The 26,243-nt window shown below is 33.7% G+C and overlaps 1 protein-coding gene across 3 annotated transcripts in view; it reads right to left on the reverse strand.

The window, feature by feature from the left end:
* The window catches only part of LOC136038001 (cell adhesion molecule Dscam2-like), a 142,007-nt gene extending 116,121 nt beyond the window's left edge, over window positions 1–25,886 (reverse strand). For all 3 annotated transcript variants that reach the window (XM_065720916.1, XM_065720915.1, XM_065720914.1), the window contains exons 1-5: window positions 25,564–25,886; window positions 14,108–14,252; window positions 11,466–11,614; window positions 3,641–3,751; window positions 665–826 (exon numbers count right to left, since the gene is read on the reverse strand). In XM_065720916.1, the coding sequence (XP_065576988.1) occupies window positions 665–826; window positions 3,641–3,751; window positions 11,466–11,614; window positions 14,108–14,252; window positions 25,564–25,753 (757 nt within the window). In that variant the 5' untranslated portion in view covers window positions 25,754–25,886. The remainder of the gene's footprint in view (window positions 1–664; window positions 827–3,640; window positions 3,752–11,465; window positions 11,615–14,107; window positions 14,253–25,563) is intronic.
* Window positions 25,887–26,243: the final 357 nt, after the last annotated feature.

Raw genomic sequence — 26,243 nt, forward strand, 5'->3', positions numbered from 1 at the left:
TTTCTTTCTTCTTGGCTTAGTTGAAAAAGTTCACCTTCCTCAATTCACATTCAGTTTTAGCTTAGTATCTTGTTTGATAAACTGATTTTTCTGTTGTATCTTAATCAAGATTTGAAGTTGTTTCGATACAATAAAAAATTTCGAGACCTAAGACTTGCCCCATACGGGTGCCAATAACACGAAGGGGAGATGTCCCTTTGCTCAATGCAGTATTTATTTCTTGGTTAATATAATTTTTGTCGAATTAATTTGTGTTGATAAAATCACAATTTTCAAAGCTCAGATCACAGGCGCTAGGGTGTTTAGGTTGACCAGGAGAAGGGTTAACTGCAAATTCTATAGATTTTGAAAATATTATTTTGTTGAAAATTCGTGAAAAAAAATATTAATAAAAAACTTTTACCCTTTTCGTTTACGCAAATTAGCACTCCTACGGGATCGTCCACAGTATTTTAGCTTGGAGGGGCATGATAGTACGTCAATTAGTTACAACCCTAAAATCGAAAAGAAAATTGCAAAATAAAGTTCTGTACCTCAGGGTTTTGAGAATTATGGAGTCAGTATAGGATGAGGAATACGCCCATTACCATCAAGTAAAAAAAAAAATAATAAAAAAAAAAAAAATCAAAAATCTGAATGAAGAAAAAACCTATTATTAATTTACCAAGGACATCAACATCGACAGATCTTGAAACAACTTCTCCAGAAGTACCTCGAACAGAACAAGAATAGCTTCCTCCATCACTGCTTGCTTGCAATTCCTTAATAAGAAGCGTCCCATTAGGGAATACAGTTTGATGCCGGTTGAATGGAAGTTGCTGACTACCTATATAGAGGGATTATTATCATTAATTTAATAGAAAGAGGATATCACGTCCAATGACAAAAAGAAAGTCATTCTATCACGTTTCAGTTACACAGCCAAACGTTGAAAAGATATATCTTTATGCTGAGTTCTATATTTTTTTTAAAGACTTTTTTGCTGTGGGTCTTGCTAATGGATGCTTGTGTTCCTTTTTGGCGTTTTTTTTATATTCGAGCTTTTTAATAATATACCACTAGTGAAAAGGTTAAACCTTGCATCAGTTATTCATCTTTATGGCTCAAATGACTGTGAAAAAACCTCAAATTAAACAGTCAGGAAATGAGATTCTTTTTTGGGGGGAGGGGAGGAGGCAAAGAGCTCAAACCAATGATATTCATCAAGGTTTTTCCTACAACAAGAAACACAAGACAAAAGAAACATTAAAGAATTCTTCACAAAATGTAGACTAAAATAAGAAACAAAAATAAATTGTAAATGGCTACACAAAAGTTCACCGTGAATTCAAGTGTCTAATATTTTAAGACCAGAGTCTTAACTGAACTTTCGTGTGGTGATACGTCTAAGGCTTTTTTTTCTAGTTCGATTCCTTATCAAAGACCCTTTTGACAGCGAGGTACAAGTTTTGGGAGGTTTCTCTTTTTAGTCTTTTTTTTTATTTTACCACAAAGAAAATGTAGCCAAAATAAAGCTTTAAACATTGTCTTTGGAAAAGAAAACTATTTTAAAAATCGTGCAGATAAAATTTTTGTGAGCAAGAGACAAGACGAAGTGAAATATTTAAATCTTGTGTTACAAAGGATATGGTGTTCTGATACCCTCTAGTTCCTGAAATATTATGATCCATATATTTCGATTTTACTATTTTTCTAATATGAATAATTCTGTTTCAGATAGCCTCGCTCTTTTATTTTTAAATGGCGCTACATCAGCGCTGATTGGTCAGTTACTCTTGATCTTAATCTAGATGAGGTTATCGTTTCACGAAAATGTAAAAATAAAAAGCAGTGATGCATAGATTGGTCTGACGATACACGTATCCCTTCGAATACCACTACCGGCACTTTCATTCCCGAAGATAATATAATATATATATATATATATATATATATATATATATATATATATATATATATATATATATATATATATATTTATATACCAGCCACCGGAAAACCCCATGAATCGATTAGCGAAAAAGATTGGGAATCGTACTTTTCCCACGAATTCAGTGCTCCATACCCAAATACGTCTAATCCCTTTACAAACCAACGAATCGGTATTATCCAGCCAGTGTGTTCCTGATTTTGTCGTTACTTACGGAAGCGTACATGAAGCTATTTTAAAGCTATAAGCTTTAAAGCTATAAGAAGAATAAACATTCCCGCGGTGTAGACGAACTGTGCTCGCTAAACCTGCTACACGGTATCGTTATGCTTATTGAGTATCTGACGCTGCTGTTCCAGATTATTTTCTCCACTGGTATAGTACCTGACTCTTTTTGTTTCGGTTTGCTGTCGCCCATCCTTGAAAAAGGGAAACCAACAGATCAATACTCTTCTTACGGGCCAATCACTGTTGCTCTAGTGCTCTGTAAAGTTCTAGAGCTCTTAGTCACAAAAGAAATTGAATATTCGTGTCGAATGCCTGACCACCAGGTCGGTTTCCGACCAGTCTAGGTTGTTTTCACACTCTCTTCAGTCTTGCCGCTATTCTAGCGGATTCTCACGAATCTGGTGATCTTATAGGGATCGTTGCTTTTGATGTGAGTAGAGTGATTGATTCGTCGATTCAAGCTCAGGCACTTTTAGCCGCTTACCAGCAAAGTGTAAGCCTCCGTGACACTAGCGTACTGTACGATATCTATTGCCGTTTAAAAACGCGTATAAAGATAGGTAACAGCATCACATCAGTGATTGTTCTAGTAAAGAAAGGTGTCCTCCAGGGTTCATTATTATCCCCAAGTTTGTACAATAGCAGCGTTTTAAATGCCAATGCATGTGTCAATGTTTCATGTATCTCAAAGAATATAAATGTGTCGCTAATTACATACGCGGACAATCTATTAAATCTAAGTCGGTCTATTAGGGGTCTGCAATCGAATGTCTCGATCCTAAGTGATGAATACCCAAAAATCGGCCGCGCTTTCAATACTTCTAAATATGCAGTTCTTTTTTTCAACGGTAGATCCTCTCAGCCTGAACACCTCCTGATGGGCAGCGAGTCAATTACCGTTTCATCTCACGTCGTGTATCTGGGTCTGCCCATAGGCCATAACCTTAACGAAACTCGTCTACTGCTCGTCAAACACGTCGAGAAAAAACTTTGCACCGCGTATGGGTTGTTTATCCTCTTATGTCGAAAGTATCTCGCGAATATGTATAACGCTGTCGCACTGCCGCATATTCTATATGCCGTGCCATTTGGGAATTTATAAACTGACATCCAAAAACGCAAGCTCCGGTCCCTTTATTTTAGGTTCATGAAGTTCCTGCTGCGACGCCCCTTGTGGACGAAAAATATTTATATGATAGATAAACACAGGATTGCAGACCCCAGTAACGTGGTATTCCATGTTGTGTTTTAAATTTCTCTCCGTTTTTCTTCTCTGTTTTTCTTTTATTTTTTCCTTGTACTCCGTTTCGTTTCATGTGAAAAATACGGGTAATAAATATTTTACTTACTTTACTTATTTTACTTACACCTCCATCTGCAAAGAAACGACTATACAACTAATCCATTGTTGAAGAGAACATGTAGAAGACACAATTCATATACCTTTAGATAATAATATATGCGATAAAGACAATTGCATACCTTTAGACCAAGTAAAGTTAAAAATTGGATAACCAGAAGCGGGACATTTTATGACAAGAGACTTGCTAGCAATTCCTGTCTTTCTTTGCATTGGACGAATGTATGGAGGACCTAAAAAAAAAAATAATAATAAAACAATAATTACACACCAGAAGAACGAATACCATCTCAAAAATTGTTTCTTCTTTTTGAGACACAATTTCAGAAAAAAATTAAAAGCGATTAGAAAATGACCCAACATTAATCAACACAGCAAAATCAAAAATATAGGTTAATAAATTATCTATTTTTACAATAATTTTAATCTTTGTCTGACAGAGCTTCAGAAAGAAAATCCTGTCCTGAAGAAAAAAGGACATTCTTTCAGAAGAAATCCTTAGATATTAGAAAAAACTTAAAAGAAATGAAATAGAACATAAAACAATAACCACTTACTATTTTTGAGACAGAGCTTGAAACATGCTGAATCTTATTAATTAACATTAAATAAAACACCATGAATACAAAAGAGGAACAGAATTGTTAATGCCAGGGCTTATAATCAATTTACGCTCTACATAAGTCTAAGTTTAAGTTATTTCTAAGAAATATGATTTATGGAGTCAAGATATTTTTGCTTTTCTTCTTTTTTTTATACTATTTAATATGCTAAGAAAAGGATTCCATTTTTTTCTCAGTTTCTTGAAACATCAAGATGAAAGTTCATTGTCAAGTACAAACAAATATATAAGAAGAATATTAGTCTCAGCAAGATTTCAAAATAATCAGATACAATAAAGTTTTTGGCCCACTTCCAGGCCCCCTAACCCTTTTTTCTTCAAACAAAAATATATAGCCCTTTCAAGACAGGCAAAGACAACTGGAAGCTCCAAGTCGAGAAAGAAAACTTTTTTTTCACCTTAAATAGGTTATTCCTGGCCTGGGGATTTATGGCTAAGAGTTTCAAATATTATCAGACATTTTTCTTTTGAGGGCTCTTAACTCTATTGAGTTAATATTTTACTCTATAGGCGCTCTAGGTGTTTATTTTACCTCTAGGCGTTTAAAGATCCTTGAAACTTTTAAGTCGATCCGAAAAAAATGCACTATTTTGGCCCCATTATTTGGGGAGTGGGGTGGTGCCTGTGTCCCATATAAAAATAGATATTGGGACTCAAGGAAAGCCAATTTTATTTGTTGGCATAAGGACTTCGCGATACAGGTTTTGAGTTAATTGGAAAACAGTTTTTCGGCCCTTTTTAGGGGGTCCAACCCCCAAATTCAAAATTGTTTTTTACAGTTTTGGGATAATTTCTTATGGTTTTAAGTGTAAACCATATCAAGAATGCAAAGTTTTGTTCCATCTCTGGAACCCTAGTCCCTACCCCCTCCCAACAAAAAAATGTATTACTCTTGGTTCAAGTAACAATCCTTGGAAGTTGCAAACCGATCGGGCGCCCGAAGTAAAACATCCACCTTTTACTGTATTATATTACCTATCCATTAATAGTTCATACATTTTATAGACCTTGCCCAGGACTATGCAGGGATCGTTTGATCCCCGGGGTCGTTTTTGCATAATATTTTAGCATTTTGAGCAAAATGCTAGTCACAAAATTTGGTACAATACCATGAGAGATACGGGGGGAGGGAAGGCAGCAAAGCAGGACCCGGAAGGGGACCACTCCAGCCACTTCCTACTTTTTAAAGAGAATTATGGCTTTCAATTTGAAATGGAATAAGCCCCCTTCCAAGTATTTACGACAATCCTCTTATAAAAAGTGGTCGGGTAAAAAATAAATTTGTCTCGTTCTTTTGACTCAATTTCATTCGAAAGCTTGAGTTTTCATCTTATGTTCTAATAAAGATGTTAGAAATAGAGACTTTTGTTTTCTAAGTCTTTACTGGTAATTTCTGAAGCAACTTGTTTAGATTCCAGGAAAGTGAAAATAACTTCAGCCTTCAAGGGCATTTAAGGCAGACGCAACCATAACCTTTATTTGTGGAAATTTCTCTTCGTCTTGAACTTGACTTGGTTATTAATTTTTAATTTCGTTTAGTTTTAGGTTTCATTTATTTAATGATGGTTGTTATTATTTTATGTTAAGTTTGAATTACAATATGGTTGCTTCTGTTTGTTTTAGGTTACAGAGGGAGATAGAGCGAGAGAGAGAGGAAGACTCCCGCTGCATTGAAAGACTGATTAAAAGCCTTGCCTCGTAACTGCTAAAAGATAAAAACAGTCTCTTATATTTATCGACATTTAAACATAAAATATCGATCGGAATATTATTAGAAAGTTTTGTGCCACTGATATTATCTTTGTTAAAAAAATAAAACTTTTGCTAGATTACTGATGCCTGTCAACGTTTGGGTCCTTACCACCCTTTGATTAGAATGTGTTGATTGTATTGTCTGTGTTGTATTGTTTTTCTTTCCTTTAGTATTTTTACTCTACTTAAATTGTTAAGACAAGTGGGTAATGAATAAATTATTATTATTAGTATTATAGCAAAAGGTCACCTTACAGCCTTACAGTTATTAAATAAAAAAAACAAGTTTTTTTAACTGAAAGTAAGGAGCGACATTAAAACTTAAAACGACCAGAAATTACTTCGTATATGAAAGAGGCTGCTTCCTCATCAACGCCTCGCTCTTTACGCTAAAGTTTGACTCTTTCTCTCAATTCTTCTTTTTAAAACAGTAAAAAACTTTAGCGTAAAGGTGCCCTCCAATTTTTTTGGTCACTTAAAAAGGGCACTAGAACTTTTAATTTACGTTAGAATGAGCCCTCTTGCAATATTCTAGGACAACTGGGTCGATACGATCACCCCTGGAAAAAAAAAACAAATAAACACGCATCCGTGATCTGCCTTCTGGCAAAAAATACAAAATTCCGCATTTTTGTAGATAGGAGCTTGAAACTTCTACAGTAGGGTTCTCTGATACGCTGAATCTGATGGTGTGATTTTCGTCAAGATTCTACGACTTCTAGGGGACGTTTCCCCCTATTTTCTAAAATAACGCAAATTTTCTCAGGCTCTTAACTTTTGATGGGTAAGACTAAACTTGATGAAACTTATATATTCAAAAACAGCTTTAAAATGCAATTCTTTTGATGTATGTATTGGTATCAAAATTCCATTTTTTAGAGTTTTGGTTACTATTGAGCCGGGTCGCTCCTCACTACAGTTAGTGGGTTGATAAGAACCAGACGATTCATACTGGCTAATTCATCTGCAGACAATGTGAACTAACTCATAAAATTTACGAAATATTTTAGTAAGAGCAGGTGCTCTTAAAATATTTGAAATACTTTCAAAACCAGAAGGAAACACATTCACTGATAACTATTTTGGTTTATCTTTTACAGCAATTTCCAGAAAACTACCTTACTCTACGTTGTAAACTGATTTTATGATATCTCAAAGCTCTTACGGAAGTATTATTGTGATTTAAAAAAAATGTGTTTTGGTTGCTTACCTTGGTTATTTACTTCGGTAGAATACATATTGAACGTATATACTGGGGAGCCAGAACACTGGGATTTTTCTATCATGATACAGAACTTACGTTTTATTTATTAACTCTTTATTATTAACTCTTTTATTTACTTTTTATATTTCTCGGGTCTTGATTTCCCTCTTGCTGTCCCATTTCTGGTTGAGAAAAAAAAACAACTTTTTTTTATCGTCGGGGTGGAGTGGTAATTAATATTATGTCACTTATATTTTTTTCTCTTCTTTGTCATGTCTTTCTTTGACTGATTATCCATTTATTTCTTCAGTTGTTTTTATCTGTTTTTAACAAGCTTGTCTCTCTGTCAGATATTTCTATATTTAGTATTTTATGCATTTATGATTGAGAAATAAACGAATCTGAACTCAAAATGGGATAATGCTGATTCTTTTCATGAAAATACACGTTAAATAATAAGAAATTGACTTGTGGTGGGACAACTCATCATGAGGCAATTAGAAGAAATCACCTTGGGGTGAGGTGTCTCTGTCTCAATCTTTTATTATCTGTTCATATATCAGGCACAAGAATCTACAGCAAATACATCAATAGTGCAATGTTTTAGAATATATTCTATATTTTTCACATATCCAGATGTTTTTGGTATTTCCTTTAAATCTACATCGTCCCCTAAAAATCCTCATCCCAAAATAAAATTAATGCAGAAATTAAACTTTTGTAATTCTGAAAGCAAACTATACATCAATTACCCGCAATTTCAATATACCACAAATAGATTTTCCACATAAGAGCTGTACTATGATGAGTGGTCTTGTTAAATGCTGTCCATGGACTGTCGTTATTAGCTGACAAAAGAAAAAAACAACAAGAAAATCAACAATTTCCTTTTATGTAAGACTGCTATATTTATTCTTATCAAGCTGAAATTCTGAAAATTGGAAGCTGAAATATTTGATTTTTAATCCTCCAAACTTTCAGTATCCGCTCTCTATTAATAGAGAATTTTGTGGAAGCTTTTCTAGGAAAATGTTTCCTTTGAAATTTCCATCCACATCAATGCGGAAACCTTTTCATGCGACTGAAGATCTTTCAAAATCTCTAGAAGCTTTCAATTGCATTTAAGCTGGCTAAATAATCATTTATGAATAGTATTTATTTAGAAAATCTTTATCATAGAGATTTAAAACAGATTTCAATGTGACCTCCACGAACGAATTTAATGAACATTTCTTTTCATATACTAGACCATAACCATACTAGGCCATACTAGACCATACTAGACCATACTAAACCATAAAACCACCTATTTCCTTTTTTGTGAATATGCCTTTCCTGTATTTATGTAACAGTGCTTTGAGATATGCTTGTTGATCCAAGATTTGACATCATTGACAGAATTGGCTAAAAGGTATTTGTTCGATATAACCTTGTATCTTGAATGTTTAAACTCGTATAGGTGAAGGCATTTTACTCTGCTAAACAATTTCAAGCGCAGCTTAGATGCTTTCCTTATCCATCCAGAATATATTTTAATTAACAAAATGTAAGTTTTTCTTATAGAAGTATGGAGTGACGTTTAAGCTTACATCGATAAAAAGTATTGCTAAGCAGATTGCGCAAATTTTATCTGCAAAACTAGCTCAAATAAACCGACCTCTGATATTTCTAAAATTGGACTTCTAAAAATGAACGATTACTGGATACTAAACCAACACCAGCACAAACTACAGGTAAAACAATGCGACGGATTTTGAGTTTATGATAGAAAAGCAGTGTCCTTTTGGGCTAACACCCAAAAACAGAGTAATCTCTTAACAACAACTTAGGACATAACTATGATAGATGTAAAAACTCAAGCAAGTTCAGGTTTCAGTACGGCACTGATTTTAGAATTCTGCAAATATTGGAAAGTGTCGCACTTCAGTTTCCTTGAGCTAGTTTTGTGGAATTTTAGATAGTTCTTTAGATATAATTATAAAAGATGTATGTACGATTTAGGTGATAAAGCAAAGAAGTCGCGATGAGATACTGTTAAAATAGGGTATTAACTAAAGGTTTTAATTACTACCTCCCTTAAATTATACCTCAAGATATCTTTATCCCTCAAGGTATCTTTGCTAATTTACGTTTAAATTATTCAGTAGCTTTTATGACCATAAAACAGGTAAAATAACATAATTTTGTTAGGTATTTAAAAAACTTCTTTTCTTAAGGGGGTTGAGAGGGGAATTTTCAAGACTGTAAACAAAATTTTGATGATTCTGTATAAAAGAAATTGCTATGGTACCCTAGTTAAGCTTCCCATCCATTCCACTCTGGAAATGGCACCAAAAGGGTGACATGTGGTACTGTAAGATGAAGTTACGACGACATATTTACAAAAAGCACATAGATTTAAGCAGTTTTCCTTCTTTTTCAAGATGGAGGTCGATATCTCTGGTCTCGTATTTTCAACTATGTTAAAATGATTGCCTAAATTACAATTTCCACTCTCCAGAATACTGGCCCTCCTTAGAAAAAATTTGATGTTTCCTCGCACAAGATGGAAGAAAATGCCACTTTGCTGTTGCGCAATCACTTTTGTTACTCAAAAGTGCATTAGATATAACAATTTCCATTGGAATGAGCCCTCTTCCAGCAGTCTCAATTAGTAATTCGATACATTCACCCTGGATAAAAAACAGGAGACGCCAGTGCTGATGACTAAACAGATGAACATCCTTGCTGATTAGGGGGGTGGGGCAATGTAAGTATCCAGTTTAGGTTTCAATAGCGGCATTTTCAACAAGTAATTTTCCTTCACTATTCTTGAGGGTTACAAGCTTTCATCCCCCCACACCATTTTTATTTTGCAATAAACTAATAATATTTTACTAAGCCTATGTAAAAGTTATCATTCCGCCCATGAAAATCCAACTTAACTAACAAAATCTTATCTTTCGTGTCTCAATGAGCACCCTATCTCGAGTTAACTAAAGAAGTAAGGTTGGATAATAGGCTGAACTCATAATCCTCGTAGAAGCAGAGGCTTTATGCAACGACAACGAAAGGCTTAGGGCCTAATTGAATTTCAAAGGTGAAAAACTCCAACCGTCCTTGGACACAGTTAGTGGCAACGAATCAAAGCTTTTGCCTCGCCTTTCAGAATATTCAGACTTTAAATCCTGAGGCAAAGCGTGATGCCCCAGAGGGTTAAATAATAGTGTGTTAACTGTTTATGTGTTTTCATTTTCTATGCGAACGATTTTTTCAATATTCCGAATTTATACATTTTTTTCAAAACTTATTTTAAACTCCTACACAAACATCCCGCCCTCTCTCACCACCCGATTTTTCAGCTTAAAAATAACTACATCACACCTTATTTGACCAGATATTAAGCAAAGCTTTTAATTCTGTCGGATTCAAAGTCCCACGTACATTCCTTGCGAAAGTACTTGGGTCCACTAGTTCTATAGCTACAGTACATTCTACAGTTCTAACTACAGTTAAGAATACTCCCCCCTATCCCTAAGAAAGTTAAGTGGCATTTTTGTTAAAGGCACTAGAAGTCTTCAAAATCTCAAAAATCAGTTATCAAAGCCCAGACTTTTGTTTGCTACAATATAATTTCCTTTCATTTGTTTGGCATCTTTGTTGGCTTACACCTCCGCCTAGGGCAATTATCTGGTAACCTAGGTGTATGCTTGAAACTGGATCTCTTGTGGTTTTACTATGTGAATAGAAAGAGTCTGTAAGACGCCTAATACCACCCCCACCTCGCAAGTATTACAAATTATTTTCAAATCTTAATGTTGAAACATCTTTTACTAAGCATAAATAAAAAAAATAACATTCAAATAAAAAAAAATGTAAGAAACAAAAACTATTTGATAAGAGAAATAAATTTACCTTGACTTAAAAAACAAACGAAATAGAAATGATTTAAAAGTGACCTAGATATTCGTTCATTTAATAACCCAAATCTTAAAACCAAAACAGAAAAAGTTACTTCATACTAAGGGGAAATTATATATGTATGTTTTAAACAGGGTCACACAAAAAGGTTGTAAGGACGCTTTCAGTCACCTAGGAGAAATTATATAGAAATTTTTGACCTGTACCATTATAAGCTCCCATGCGATTAACCTCCAACTTTTAGAAAAAAGATTATTTAAAAAACTATTGCTTACAAGTACAAGTGATTAAATATTTTAGCCTGAAGCACTCAAATTTTGCAAAAATATATTTTAATATCAAATATATTAGCTCTCAAACAGAAAAGCTGAAAAAAAACGTTACAAGCACTTTTGCAGTTACCACACAGTAGAACTGCTTACGTATTTTTCTGCAAGAAAGTATAAGAACATGAAAAGAACTATCTCACCAAAGACATTGATTGAAGCAAAATGAACTTCTTTGCCAACTCTGTTTTCAGTTTTGCAAAGATATGTACCACCATCTTCCACCGTAATACCGGTAATGTTTACAAAACTCACGACTTCCTCTTCTTCAACATATTGGCCCATAACGATCCTGTTAAAACAAGGCTCTTATATGGTTTATTACTTTCTTTTAACGACAATTGATACTTTTTTTATAAATCTTTCATAAGAGAAATAGATTGTTCTTGAGGAAAAATCAAGGCTAAAATGCTACAAGAAACAAGAGTTTTTTCAGCGCAATCAGTTTGAAAGAAGAGTAGTTTAGTTTTGTGGCGGCGATGGATAGAAAAATGATATTTGGTGGCTAGTTGGTGCCTCATTGCTATGCTTTAAAGTTTGTTGATCCAAAAGCAATACTTTCAGTGAAAAGTAAAAACTACTAATTATGAAAGTGGTAGTCGGCTATGTTAATCGGCTAATACCTTATTGACTCAAGAGAGTTAAAAATTCTGAGGATCATAGTCATAGACATATGTCTAGATAAAGGTGGGTATTTAAAAAACCCGAGGAATTTGCAAATGTGTATATTATATTGTCAAAATATAGGAAATGCTACTGCTAAAATTATCAAAATGTAAAAATTGTTAAGATTCTTGTTATTTGAACGCTTTGTCTTGTCAAACTGTTGAAACTAAGCCTATGAACTGAGAAATTTACAAAAAAATGAAAATCTTGAAAGTGCGAAGGCTTTTTGTACTGAAAATTAAAAAAAAATGTATTAGATGAGCAAGAATATGCTTGCTAATATTTGCTTATATCTTTAAATGAGATGGCTTTGAGTTGCGGAATTGTGGAAACTGAGTCTAATAGTTGTTGAACCTCGAAAAAAAAAATCGCCCTCTTGGAAGTGTGAAGGGTTTGTGTCGTCAAAATATAAAAAAAATGACTTAGAAGTGTAAAATTTTGAAATAAGCAACCATTCTTTAAAATTGAAGGCTTTGGAGTAGTAAAACTGTGAAACCGATATCTAAGAAATTTGGAATCTAGTGAAATGGTCAAAATTCAGTTAAGATATAAAGCTTTTTGCTATGACAGTATAATATTAAAAACGTTAGAAATGTAAAAAAAGAAACTTCTGAAGATTCTTGAAATTATTTGAATTTTTGAATGCTTTGAATTTTCAGATTATGAAAACAAAGTCCAAAAATTGAAGTATTTTGAAAAAACTTAGATTCTTGAAAATGCAAAGCCAGGTTGCCAAAATAGAAAAATTTCAAGTGTTCGAAGTGTAAAAATCTGAATGTTGTGAAAATGTCGAATTTTGAGAGCTATGAGGTGTGAAACTGCAAAAATTATATCTACGACTTGGTGCAATTTAAAAAAACTGAACTTTTAAAAATTTGAAGACTTTGAGTGGTCAACTCATGAAAATTAAAGGAAAAAAAAAATGTGAACTATGAAAACAGTTGAGCATCTTGAATTGCGAAGGCTTTGTATTAAAAAAAGTCTTAGAATTTTAAAAGCTTGAAATTTATTAAATTTCTTGAAATTCGAATTTTGATAAGATTGCTAAAATTTACGAAACATATTTACTTTAGTTTTTTTTCTTAGTTTTATTGAAATGCATTCAGTTGTCAGGTAATGAAAATCAGTTCTAAGAATTTTAAACTTTGAAGTCATTGTATTGTCAAAGTACACAGATTAAAAGTTTAAAATACACAACAATGTGAGAATTGTTAAGACTCTTGAAATTTAAAGGCTTTGGGTTGAAAAATTGGGAAAACTATGTCTATGAATCATGGCAGTTTGAAAAAGATTTAGATTCTCTAAAGTGCTCAGGTACTGTGGAGTCAAAGTATGAAGATCATAAGTGTTAAAGGAATGGGAATATGAATTTTTGTTTTTAATTCTCAAAGTGTTGAGGATTTAGGCTTGTAAAAATATGAAACTAAACTGCAAAAACAAAGTTTTGTGGCTTGTGCAGTTAAAATACCTTGTGGAATTTTGTACAAAAATAGATTAAATTCTTTAATTTTGAAGGCACGGAGTTGTCTAGTAATTAAAATAAATCCTAAGACTATTAAAATTTGAATAAGGGGCTGAGATTCTTGAACTTTTAAAAGTATTTTGCTGTTGAAATATAAAAACTGCAAGTCTAAGAACAGTCAAAATATAAATTTGACAAGAATCTGTAAAACTGGTGGCTTTTGAGTTATCAAATTGTGAAAATGAGGTCTATGGATTGTAAAACTTTTATAAAGAGTAGAGGCAATGTGTTCTCAAAGAAAATCAAACATAAAATTCACGAGATTTAAAGGCTTTGTGAGGCCGAATTATGAATACTAACTCTAAGAATTGTGCAAATTTGAAAAAGGTTGAGATTCTTGAAAGTATCAAGAAATTGTGTTGTTTAACTATCAGAATCACGAGCCTTAAAAGTTTCTAAATACAAAATGTATTGAGATGTTAAATTGTAAAAATGTGTTCTAAGTATTGAGGAATTTCGAAAGAGTTCCGAGAGAGATCTTGCCAAAAGGTAAAAATGAATATATTACCAAAAGGTCTTTAATTCAGTCTGATGGCTTTATTGGAATAATTTTATAAAACATGAAAAGAATAATTTTAACTATCTATTTGTTTTTACCTTTCAGACAGGATTATTGGCTCATCATCCAAAGACCAAGATATTGTTGGGAGTGGCCTACCAGTCGCTCGACATACCAATAAGACCGGTAAATGAGGATGAAGTGTTGAACCTCTAAATCTTTCAGTTATCCTTGGAAAAATACCTAAAAGAAAAAATGTTAAAAACATAGAGCAAGTCTAGAATAAAAATAGCAACGTATTGAGGGATCATATACATGGATTAAGGTAATTATTTTCTGAACAGCAGGAAATATAACAAGGTAGGTGATTTAATGGTTAAATATACCAAATATTTTTTTTCATGATAAATCCCCCCCTCAATTCAAATCTTATATACGGTACTACTTAGCAGGTCCAAGATAAATCAATAAATGTTGCAAGGGATTAGCAACTTTTTCAAAACACAGTGTATAATAGTAATAATTACACCAAGCTTTGAAATTTCAGTTACTACTTGGACGAGTCGCTCCTAATCTACAATTAAATAAAAAAAAACTAATTTTTTTAGTTGAAAGTAAGGACCGACATTAAAATTTAAAACGAACAGAAATTACTCCGTATATAAAATGGGTTGTCCACTCCGCAATCCCTCGCTCTTTACGCTAAAGCTTTTAATTGTTTTAAAAAGTAGAATTGTGGCAAAGAGTCAAACTTTAGCGTAAAGAGCGAGGGATTGCGAAGGGGACAACCCATTTCATATACGGAGTAATTTCTGTTCATTTTAAGTTTTAATGTCGCTCCTTACTTTCAGCTAAAAAAATTAGTTTTTTTTATTTAATTTCTGAACGTTTTTGAATTAATGCATGTTTGGTTTTGGCTCTCCGCACATAAATTATTAAAATGAAATTTGTATATTAATTCTTTTTTGGCTAAATGGCTTTCTCTTAGTTTTGATCAGACGATTTTGAGAAATAAGGGGTGGAGAAGGTGGCCTAGTTGCCCTCCAATTTTTCGGTTACTTAAAAAGGCAACTAGAACTTTTAATTTTTAACGAACGTTTTTATTAGTAAAAAATATACGTAACTTAAGAATTAACTTGCGTAACAAACTTTCATAACCTTATATTTTTATTATGTATACGAGGGGGTTTGTATCCTCGTTAATACCTCGCTCTTTACACTAAATCGTAAGTTTTGTCCCAATTCTTTAAGAATGACCCCTGAATCAGAAAGGCCGTAGAATAAATAGTTGAAATTACTAAAAATACTTTAGCATAAAGAGCGAGGTATTTTTCTCCTCCTAAATACCTCGCTCTTTATGCTAAAGTATTATTAGAACCCCTCATATTCGTAATAATATCTGTTCGTTTTAAGTTTCAATGCTACTCCTTCCTTTCATTTGAAAAAAGTTTTCATGTTTATTTTTCATTGTTTTCTTATAGTAATGCTAGAAAATCCTGCGCCCTTTTCATTGAATTTTTCTTCCCCCACGACAGATTCCTCCAAGGAAAGATCCTCCAACATAGCCCCCTCTCCTCAGCCCCGCCCCCAAACAAAATAAAATCCCCCTGAAAACGTCTGTACACTTCCCAATAACCATTACTATATGTAAACACTGGTCAAAGTTTGTAACTTGCAGCCCCTCCTCCAGGGATTGTGGGGGAGTAAGTCATCCTCAAAGACATGGTTATTATGGTTTTCGAATATGTTGAACAAAATGGCTATCTCAAAATGTTGATCCGTTGACTTTGGGAAAAAAATGAGCGTGGGAGGGGGCCTAGATGCCCTACAATTTTTTTGGCCACTTAAAAAGGTCACTAGAACTTTTCATTTCCGTTAGAATGAGCCCTCTTGCGACATTCTAGGACCACTTGGTCGATACGAAGTCCCCTGGGAAAAAAAAACGAAAACAAAAAGACAAACAAATAAACACGCTCCCGTGATTTGTCTTCTGGCAAAAAATACAAAATTCCACATTTTTGTAGGTAGGAGCTTAAAACTTCTACAGTAGGGTTCTCTGATACGCTGAATCTGATGGTGCCATTTTCGTTAAAATCCTACGACTTTTAGGGGGTGTTTTCCCCTATTTTCTTAAATAAGGCAAATTTTCTCAGGCTCGTAACTTTTGATGTGTAAGACTAAACTTGATGAAACTTATATATTTAAAATCAGCATTAAATTGCGATTCTTTTGATGTAGCTATTGATATCAAAATTCAATTTTTTAGAGTTCTGGTTACTATTGAGCCGGGTCGCTCCTTACTACAGTTCGTTACCACGAACTGTTTGATTTGTATCAAATAGCTGTCGAAAAAGTGACCGAGAGTTGTCAAATATGGTCATAATAAGCCAGTGGTGATTCTTGCTAATATGCTACACATGAGCTCCGCTATGCAATAAAGGGCTCGGCAGAATTTTTCTTTAAGAAGTTACTTGGTGTTAACCTTCCACACTTTATTCAAGGCAATTTCAAGTCTCTCAAATTGACTTCAAGTGTGAAAGCACCAAATATTTCTGTCTGATTTCTAGATTAACCCCTATCTCACATGGATTTAAAGAAGGACCGGGTGTTTTCTCCGCCTCGCCTGGCATCTGAAATTAAGATGTTATGCGGAAGTTGTGTAACTGTAAGTTCCTCAGATTTACAACTACACAAAAGCCTATTGTTTCGGGGACATAAGAAATGTCCCCAAAACATATCTTTTTTAACTCTTGTTTTAACTTTGCACCAATTTAATATGATTTTTGCCAAAATCTTTAGACCAGAAATTTTTATTTTGTATGGATTCTGGATTTCCTTAATACCTGTTTCTTTTTCTAACATTATAAAATATTATTTGACATCAGTTCTACCTGTCAGAGGATATCATTTAGGGAATTAAAACCAACTTATATACATTACACAAAATGGTAGAGGGAAATTACATCAAATACAAAAACAAAGTAATTTGAATACCTTTAAACATACCAAATGCCCCTCTTATCTCTTTCTGTCTTCTGCATCCCACGTTCTTTCTCTTTCTCAGTTTTCATCTCCCCCTCTCTCCTCACTTTTGTCCTGCTCTAGCCATAGTCCAGCTATGCTTTAAGATTTATTAAATATAAATAACTAGCTTACCCGTAACGCGTTGCTGCAATCAGAAAAGAATGAAAATTCAAGAAAATTCCACCACCTAAAATTTCCTCGTAAAGATTTCCCTCTGCAGGAAATTCCCTGTCCGCACAAAATTACACTGGAAAAGTGTTCATCATATTGTTAAATTTAAAAGTATTCAAAGAATTCCCCCTTGAAAATCCGTCTCTGCGGAAAGTTCACTCTCCGTTGAAAATCTCCATCCTCAGAAAATCCCCCTCCCCACTTAAAATTACCCCAACATATGGATAATGATCATATTGTTAGATTTAGAAAGTATTCGAAAATTTATCCCAGAAATTTCCACCAAGCGGAAAATTGCCCATCTTACAAAATCACCCGTGGAAAAAACCCCCATCCCCGCTGAAAATTCTACGTTAGGAAATATCCACTGCAGAAATTCCCCTAGGAAAATTCCCCTGGAAAAATTTCCAACATATAAAATAACGATCATAATTTTAAAATTGAAAAGTATTTGAAAAATTATGTTAGGATTATTAACTGACCTGTCGGCATGTTTGGCTAAGTGATATCCAGAAAATAAAAATAATATGAAAGGAAGCAACTCTCGAGTATTTGTTTCCAGGATCTCTCATTTCAGTCAGAGTGAAAAGCATTCAAAATATTAAATGTACCTCAGGGAAAGGGGATGAAAAACTCTCATACCTAAAGCCGTCACAAGAGTGTACTCAAAAACTTCTCTAATTTTCTAGGCGATCGGACGAATCGTGTAGTAATCTATACAGGTGACACAGACATACATTCCTTTTTATTTATCCATATATTATTTCTTTAACAAAAATAACTTATATCTTTTAAAATCTCCCTTCTTTTTATCGAGTTTAGATGCTTTTGACTAATCAGGAATGGATCTTTACCCCAAAGTCTTTCTGTCTCTTCGTACTTTTCTAAGACAGGCATTGAAGATTGCTTCATCATAATTAATAATATCTATTTACTAGATAATAATGATAGCCCAAGACTCTTCAATTTCCCTACTGTAGTAGAAAAAGACTATGGGAAAATATGCAGAAGCATTCAACTTTACTGGAAAAGACACACTTAAGATTATAGAAAAAAGTTTACCTCCTTGAGAGAAGTGACAGTAGAATAGAATTCCCCTATCTGTAGCTGCACAAAAAGATTTTGAAACAGTTCGGCATCCTATGTTAGTGAACTTTAATGTAGTTCGTTGTCCTTTTCTACTGCTCAAGCCACCTTTTATTTCATTAAGGGTCTTAACAGATTTTAGGTTATGTTTTGTTTTCTAGCTACTTGGCCCAATAATAGCCAAAACTCTACAAAACGGGATTTTGATAATGAAAGCTACATCGAAAATCACACAATCAGTTTTAGCATATCAGAGAACCCTACTATTGAGGTCTCACTCTTTTTCCTACGAAATGTGGATTTTTTTTACACCAGAAGAAAGAGGGGTGCTCATATCCAGCCATGGGTCCTAGAATATCGGAAGAGGGCTCATTCTAATGGAAGCCAAAAGTTTTAGTGTCCTCTTTCAATGACCCAATGTGGTTGGATTAGAGCAAATTCTAATTTTTTTTTGCAGTTTTTGGCATCCATTATGTTTAAGAAAGTAAAACAGTTCAAAATAGGGATGATACCTTTTTATTGACAGTGAAATATAAAATTATTTAACTGGATATTCCGAACACATATACAGTGTTCACCATCAGCAGTAAAACTAAAAGACATGTCTAGATGTCTTTTAGTTTTACTGCTGATGATGAACACTGTATATGTGTTCGAAATATCCAGTTAAATAATTTTATATTTCACTGTCAATAAAAAGGTATCATCCCTATTTTGAACTGTTTTACTTTCGTCATGGAAAGGCAGTGTGGTCTTCGAAGTTATCTACGTCGAATTATGTTTAAGTATATACATATATATATATATATATATATATATATATATATATATATATATATATATATATATATATATATTTATCATCGAAAAATGGTATATTCTACCGTTTTGTGGTGCCAAACTACCATTCTCCCTCAAAAAGGACCAAGTTTGTATCGATTGAAAATTCTGAGAAAGTCCGTTGATTTAACAGCGTTGAAATTCTAAATAACAATTCCAAATATTTTTCTTAAAATATCCATTAGATATAAACAAGATTTGTTAGTTTGGCACTAACTTTGATAATTAGAAACGTTTAATAGTCGCGAGAAAGAAGAAACTGTCTTTAGATCAATAAGGAAGTAGATAGTACCTCAAATGTTGTCACAAGATCTAAAGAAGAAACTTAAAGAGAAAGAAAGATCATGAAAGTCAAACTAAACAAGCAGTTTACAAAAAGTAAACTAGAGATGTAGTAGACTAGTAGACTAAAATAGAGATGTTGTAAAATTGTAGATGTAGATGTAGAATGTTGTAATTGAATGATGTAGAGATTTTATATATATATATATATATATATATATATATATATATATATATATATATATATATATATATATATACTTATTTATATATATATATATATATATATATATATATATATATATATATATATATATATATATATATATATATATATATATATATATATATATATGTATTTTCCCCTTAGGTTTAGAGTATTAAGCCTAATTTCGTTCTGCAAGCTTCTATTTTCAAATTTTCTACCATCCTAATCATTGCGTAGAATTTGACGATGCCACAGCCATGTCAAACTATATAGGTTTGACAAAGTGGGCTAGGCAGGTAATCGAAATAAACAAAAAAAAATCATATTCTTGCTAATTTTTTAGTAAATAGAGACACAGGTAATTTAAATATTGACCCGATTTATAACATTCTTCTTAAAAGTGAAACAATAGCTAATGAGGGTTATAAATTATTTACAAATCACAGGCGGAGTGGATTGGATACAAGACCTAGGAAAATTGCAGCAGCAATAGCAAGCAAGAGAATTATTTCTCAATAAAATAATTAATTACAAATTCATTTTATTTAATTTTATCCAATCATTTCAGTGTTCTCATTGAAGCAACTCTATTTTGCGTCTGTGGTGCTCAATCATAATAACAACAATTATTTTTATAGACGTCGGTTTTTATTTCTTGTTTTTAGATTTTATCTGATTCTAAGCTATATATTTCATCTTCCTTTTTCTTATCGTTGAAGACAACTGGTTTTATACAGGCGAAATATCCGAGTTGTTTTAGTTTGTCTTTTCCTTCTACTGGCCACAATCTCGCTTGTTTTCCTAATCTTGAGACTTCTCTCTCTTTTTGTTTTTATTACCTTTACAATAACACGGAGAAAACTCAAGGAAACTAGGCTCTATTCAAAAAGCGTTGTCAAATACTCTTTTCTTGTTCAAAAAAAGGATGTCTCAGTAGTGTGACACCTTAACAGAGCATTTATTTCAATACCCCTTTCGAAAAAGTAAAAAATGTCCAATAAAGTACTCATGACCTATAGATAGAAGGTGGCTGAGACGTCAAGTAGAATTAATGGGAGAGAATTTCCGTCGAGGCTCCCTAGACCGCGAGTCTTAATGGCAACTGGCTTCCTTCTTGGAAAGAGACACTATAAATAAAGTTATAAAGGAGCTGAGAAATCGTAAATTTTCTACATTCTTCGGCTTTTCAAAATCAACCCAAGTCAGCTTCTGGAGTAGTTGAAAATACGATGCACAATATGCGACTATCTATACTTTTTACTAATTGGTGAAGTGCTTGATATCAATTGTAACATCTCTTGCCTAAGATTGGGTATTATATATCATAGACATAATAACATTTTTATACCCCCCCCCCCCATTCATACACTTGAGAAAGTTGGAGCAAAGGTGAAATGAAGGTAACACAAGAAAGAGCCAAATTAAATATGTAAACCAACATTATGAGCAAAAATGACTAGTATGACCAAATGCATAAGCAAATAGTATGAGCAAAAACGAGCTGCATTGCCGAAAATATTCAAGTCAATTATTAGAGTGCCATAATTGTCAAGAAAGTCTTGCTAGCCGTTGCTAGCAACTTAACCTTATTATCTGATGCCTTATTCTTGGGGAGAAGTCTTCGATTTCAAACGAACGTCAATAGATTAGGAAAGAAATTCCAATTCTGATAGATAAAACAATCTGAGACGCCTTAATATCCGGGTTGCAGCGGCAGCTAGCAAACTAGTAGGAAACGATCACGCCCCATCTTAAAAAACAGATATAGTCTATAACCCCTAAGACAAAAATCAGATCAAAAAACGAAAAACATTATTAGAACTACCTTGTCATATCAAACAGTTCGTGGTAACCAACTGTAGTAAGGAGCGACCCGGCTCAATAGTAACCGAAACTCTAAAAAATGGAATTTTGATACCAATAGTTTACACAAAAAATCGCATTTTAATGCTGATTTTAAATATATAACTTTCATCAAGATTAGTCTTACCTATCAAAAGTTACGAACCTGAGAAAAATCTGCCTCATTTTAGAAAACAGGGGGAAACACCCCCTAAAAGTCATACAATCTTAACGAAAATCACACCATCTGATTCAGCGTATCAGAGAACCTTACTGTCGAAGCTTGAAGCTCCTATCTATAAAAATGTGGAATTTCACATTTTTTGCCAGAACACAAATCACGGATGCGTGTTTATTTGTTTTTTTTTATTTCTTCTGTTGTTTTTTTCCCCAGGGGTGATCGTACCGACCCAGTGGTTCTAAAATGTCGCGAGAGGGCTCATTATAACGGAACTTAAAAGTTCGAGTGCCCTTTTTAAGTGACCCAAAAAATCGGAGGGCACCTCGGCCCCCTCCCACGCTCTTTTTCTCCCCAAAATTACCGGATCAGAATTCTGAGGTAGCCGTTTTATTCACCATAGTTGAAAAGCCTAATAACCATGTCTTTGGGGATGACTTACTCCCCTGCAGTCCCTGTGGGAGGGGTTGCAAGTTACAAACTTTGACCTGTGTTTACATATAGTAATCGTTACTGGGAAGTGTACGGACGTTTTCAGGGGGATTTTGTTCGTTTGGGAGGGAGAGTTGAGGTGGGGGGGGGGGGTTACGCGGGAAGATCTTTCCATGGAAAAACTTCTCATGGGGGAGGAGACTTTCAATGAAGAGGGCGCAGGATTTTTTTAGCATTATTTAAAAAAAAAAACAATGAAAAAATAAATATGAAAAGTTTTTTACTGAAAGTGAGGAGCAGCATTAAAACTTAAAACGAGCAGAAATTATTGCGCATATCAGGGGTTTACCTCTTCGTAATATCTCGCTCTTTACGCTAAAGTATTTTTAGTAATTTCAACTACTTATTCTACGGCCTTTGTGGTTCAAGGGTCATTCTTAAGGAATTGGGATACAATTTAAAGCTTTAGTGGAAAGAGCGAGGTATTGACGAGGGGTGAACTCCCTCGTATACGCAATAAAAACATACGAATATAGAAGTTCGTTACGTAAGTTAATTCGTAAATTACGTCTATTTCTTACTAATGAAAATGTTCGTAAAAATTAGAAGTTCTAGTTGCCCTCTTAAGTAATCAAAAAATTGGAGGGCAACTAAGCTTCCTCCCTCTTTTCTTTTTTCTCAAAATCTTCCGATTAAAACTATGAGAAAGCCATTTAGCCAAAAAAGAATTATGCAAATTTCGTTTTAATTATTTATGTACGGAGAGCCAAGATCAAAACATACATTAATTAATAACGTCCAGAAATTAAATTAATTTTTTTTAATGAAAGTAATGAGCGACATTAAAACTTAAAACGAACAGAAATTACTCCGTATATGAAAGGGGCTTTTCCTCCTCAACACCCCACCCTTTACACTAAAAGTGTTTTACTGTTTTAAGAAGCAGAGTTAAGAGAAAGAGTTAAACTTTAGCGTAAAGATCATATCATATATGAAATATATGACATAACAAATACATGTTGGCTTTTGTTGGAATGACGGAATAGGGTTCCCATGTAATCCCGGTATAGGGCTCCCATGAAAATCATGGAGGCATCATTACTGGTAATAGATTGAAATCGAATAAGTTTGGGTTTTTTAGATTTTGTTTTAGTTATATTCGATTTTTGTGATTGAAGGGCCCTGATGGAAGTCATTGGAATCTTGTTCCATCCCCCCTCCAAAAACTAGAAATGTAAGCAGGATATCGCCCTTTGTGGAAACCAGACTTGTGTTTTAGAAGTTTACAAGGATATGTCTCAACATTTAAAATTCAAATAAAAGGATTAACGCCAGCAATCAGGTTCGAGAATTTTCTGGAAGAATTGACTGAAACCTTGCTCTAAAATATTTTTTGATACCAAGAGATACATCAAAAGAAATGAATATTTACGCTGATTTCAAATATATGAGTTTAATCAAGTTTAATTTTGCCTATCAAAAGTTACATGCCTTAGAAAATATGCCTTATTTTTGGAAAAAAAGGAAAAAAACTAAAAGTCATAATATCTTATTGAAAATCACATTATCAGATTCAGTGTGTCAGAGAACCCTACTGCAGAAGTTTCAAACTCCTATCTGCAAAGATGGGGAGTTTAGATTTTTTTTTTTCAGGAATGATCGTATCAACTCAGTGGTCCTAGAATATAGCAAGAGGACTCATTTGAACGGCAGTTTTAGTGTCTTTTTAAGTGACAGAAAAAAATTGGAGGGCAGCTAGGACCCTTCAACAAAATTCAGTCCCATTTTTCCCAAAAGTCAAACGATAACAATTTTGAGATAGCTATTTTGTTCAGCATAGTCAAAAACTCTAATAACTATGTTTTTGAGGATGACTTAATTCCCCACAGTCCCCGAGGAAACGGCTGTAAGCTCCCTCAGAGGGGGAAGTTACGTTTGAAGACCTTTCCATGGAGGAATTTTTCCATGGGGGAAGGGACTTTTCCATAAAAGGGGGCACCAGATGTCCCAGCATTACTTAAAAAATGACCAAAAATTAAATAAAAAAACAAGTTTCTTCAACTGAAAGTAAGGAACAACATTAAAACTTAAAAAGAACAGAAATTATTACGTGTATGAGGGGGTTCGTCCCCTCGTCAAAACCTCAAACTTAAGCTAAAAGTATTTTTAGCACTTCCAAAAGAACTTTTTATTCTAATTAAACAGCTTTTGTGATTCAGGGGTCGTTCTTAAAGAACTGGAACAAAATTTGAAATTTGAAAGTTCGAATCGTTCAGAGCGAGATATTGACGAGGAGGCAAACCCCCTCGTATACGTGATAATTTCTGTTCGTTTTAAGTTTTAATGTTGTTGCTTACTTTCAGTTGAAAAAACTTGTTTTTATTTAATTTATGTTTAGGAACAATTTATAGGTTGAATCCCAGTATGGTCTATAAGACCGGAGGCTATGTAAATAATATTTGTCCTCATAAATTTTCTTCAATAATGTTTTGACCCTGTTCAAGCAAAAATGCTGAAATGTAGCCGATTCCTGTGGCAGTCTATTTTCTTATTTTCTATCCTTGCTTTTTTTGGGGGTGGGGAAGGGTGAATCTCTACTTCTGTATTGTGCAAATCTTGTTTTGCAAATAGTAAAAATGAAAAAATTGGATCCAGAATATTTTGCATATATTGTTTCGGTTTAAATAATAAATTTTATTGTTGTGTAGGCTATATTGTAATTAAAACTTTGCTCTCTAAAATTTCGGTTCCCATAGACAAGGGTCGCTCTTGTTATATTTTGTTATTACAACTTGTTTGTTCACAGGATCTGCTATTTCTAAGGGTCGTATTCCCATTTACATGGTTTTCAGGGCGAGTTTTCCAAATCAATCTTTTTCTTCGTATGGGATGCCCCCATGGAGGCTGGCAAGTGGCCATTTTTAACCAGTTCTTCCACCCTGAGAAACCTCATTACATAATAGGCTGGTAAATCCGCCTTGACTACAGTTTTTAATTTAATACTCTACGTTTCTAGGGGCTGAGACCTCTATCAGGATAAAAAGAATCTTCTTTACAATACACTTTTCTGGGATGCTTTTGAATGGCTATGTTGACTTACAATTGATTTTTTGCCTTCCTGATTTAAGAGGAAGTATTTTGGTAAGGCACATATGAATACTTTTCCCCCGACCTGTAGGGACCTTTTTTCTTGCTGTATTACGATTATTTACATTTCAGGAAATATTTGCCTCTGAGATTGATGTCCTCCAGTTTACCAATATTTCTTTGCCTTTACATTAGATGAAATTTCCCCCTTACTCCAGCTTCCATTCATTTTTGTCTAAATTCACCCTCTCTTGGTATGGGCCTTTACTTATAGCCTCTTGTCACTCTAGGGCAAGTATAACCAGCTGTACATTTAGAAGTTAATCTTTTAAAGTGACCGTTATTTTTGTTAAGGCCACTCTTGCCATAATACACAATCACTTGTAAACAAGGTAGACACTTACCACCAAGCACAATTTCACTAATTCCTTGTGTTGTTTCATTTTGTTCACTTGCAAAACACTGGTACATTCCCTCATCTGAAGCTTTAAATCCCTTCATTACAACCGTACTTATTCCAAAGCCTTGCTTCAATTCCGTTCTACTTGATGGCTTTAAAGGTGAGCCATTGTGAAGCCATTGAAAAGTTGTCATTGATGTTGAATTACTGTATACTGTACAATTTATTTTAACTTCTCCACCTTCATCAATTTCTTGGCGTGCTGGAAAACTTATCACTAGCAATTGTCTTCTAATTATAACCTGTAAAAACGTATATATTTACAAAAAACTCCCAGAAAATCCACAAAAAATAACAGATAGCTTCACTTTAAATCAAATCATTCCCCACAAGTTAAAAGATGAGATATAATTTTTTATGTGGTTCGTGTCCTACGCACTGAGTCAGGGCATTACATCTAAGATGAATTCAGATTTATTAGAGACATTTTTTTTTTGGAAACAGTTACCCTATCCCGTTTATCAATAATAAGCTTAATTAAATGTGAAACAGACATGTTTCACTTTAAGACCAAAGACTTCTGATCGGGTGATATTTGTAACAAGCCATTAAATGTCATTTTCTTTGCAATATACCGAAAATTATAACTGAGAAAAGTTTTAGAACATAATTATATGTCTATCG

The sequence above is a fragment of the Artemia franciscana genome, chromosome 17 (genome assembly GCF_032884065.1).
Source record: "Artemia franciscana chromosome 17, ASM3288406v1, whole genome shotgun sequence".
NCBI lineage: Eukaryota > Metazoa > Arthropoda > Branchiopoda > Anostraca > Artemiidae > Artemia > Artemia franciscana.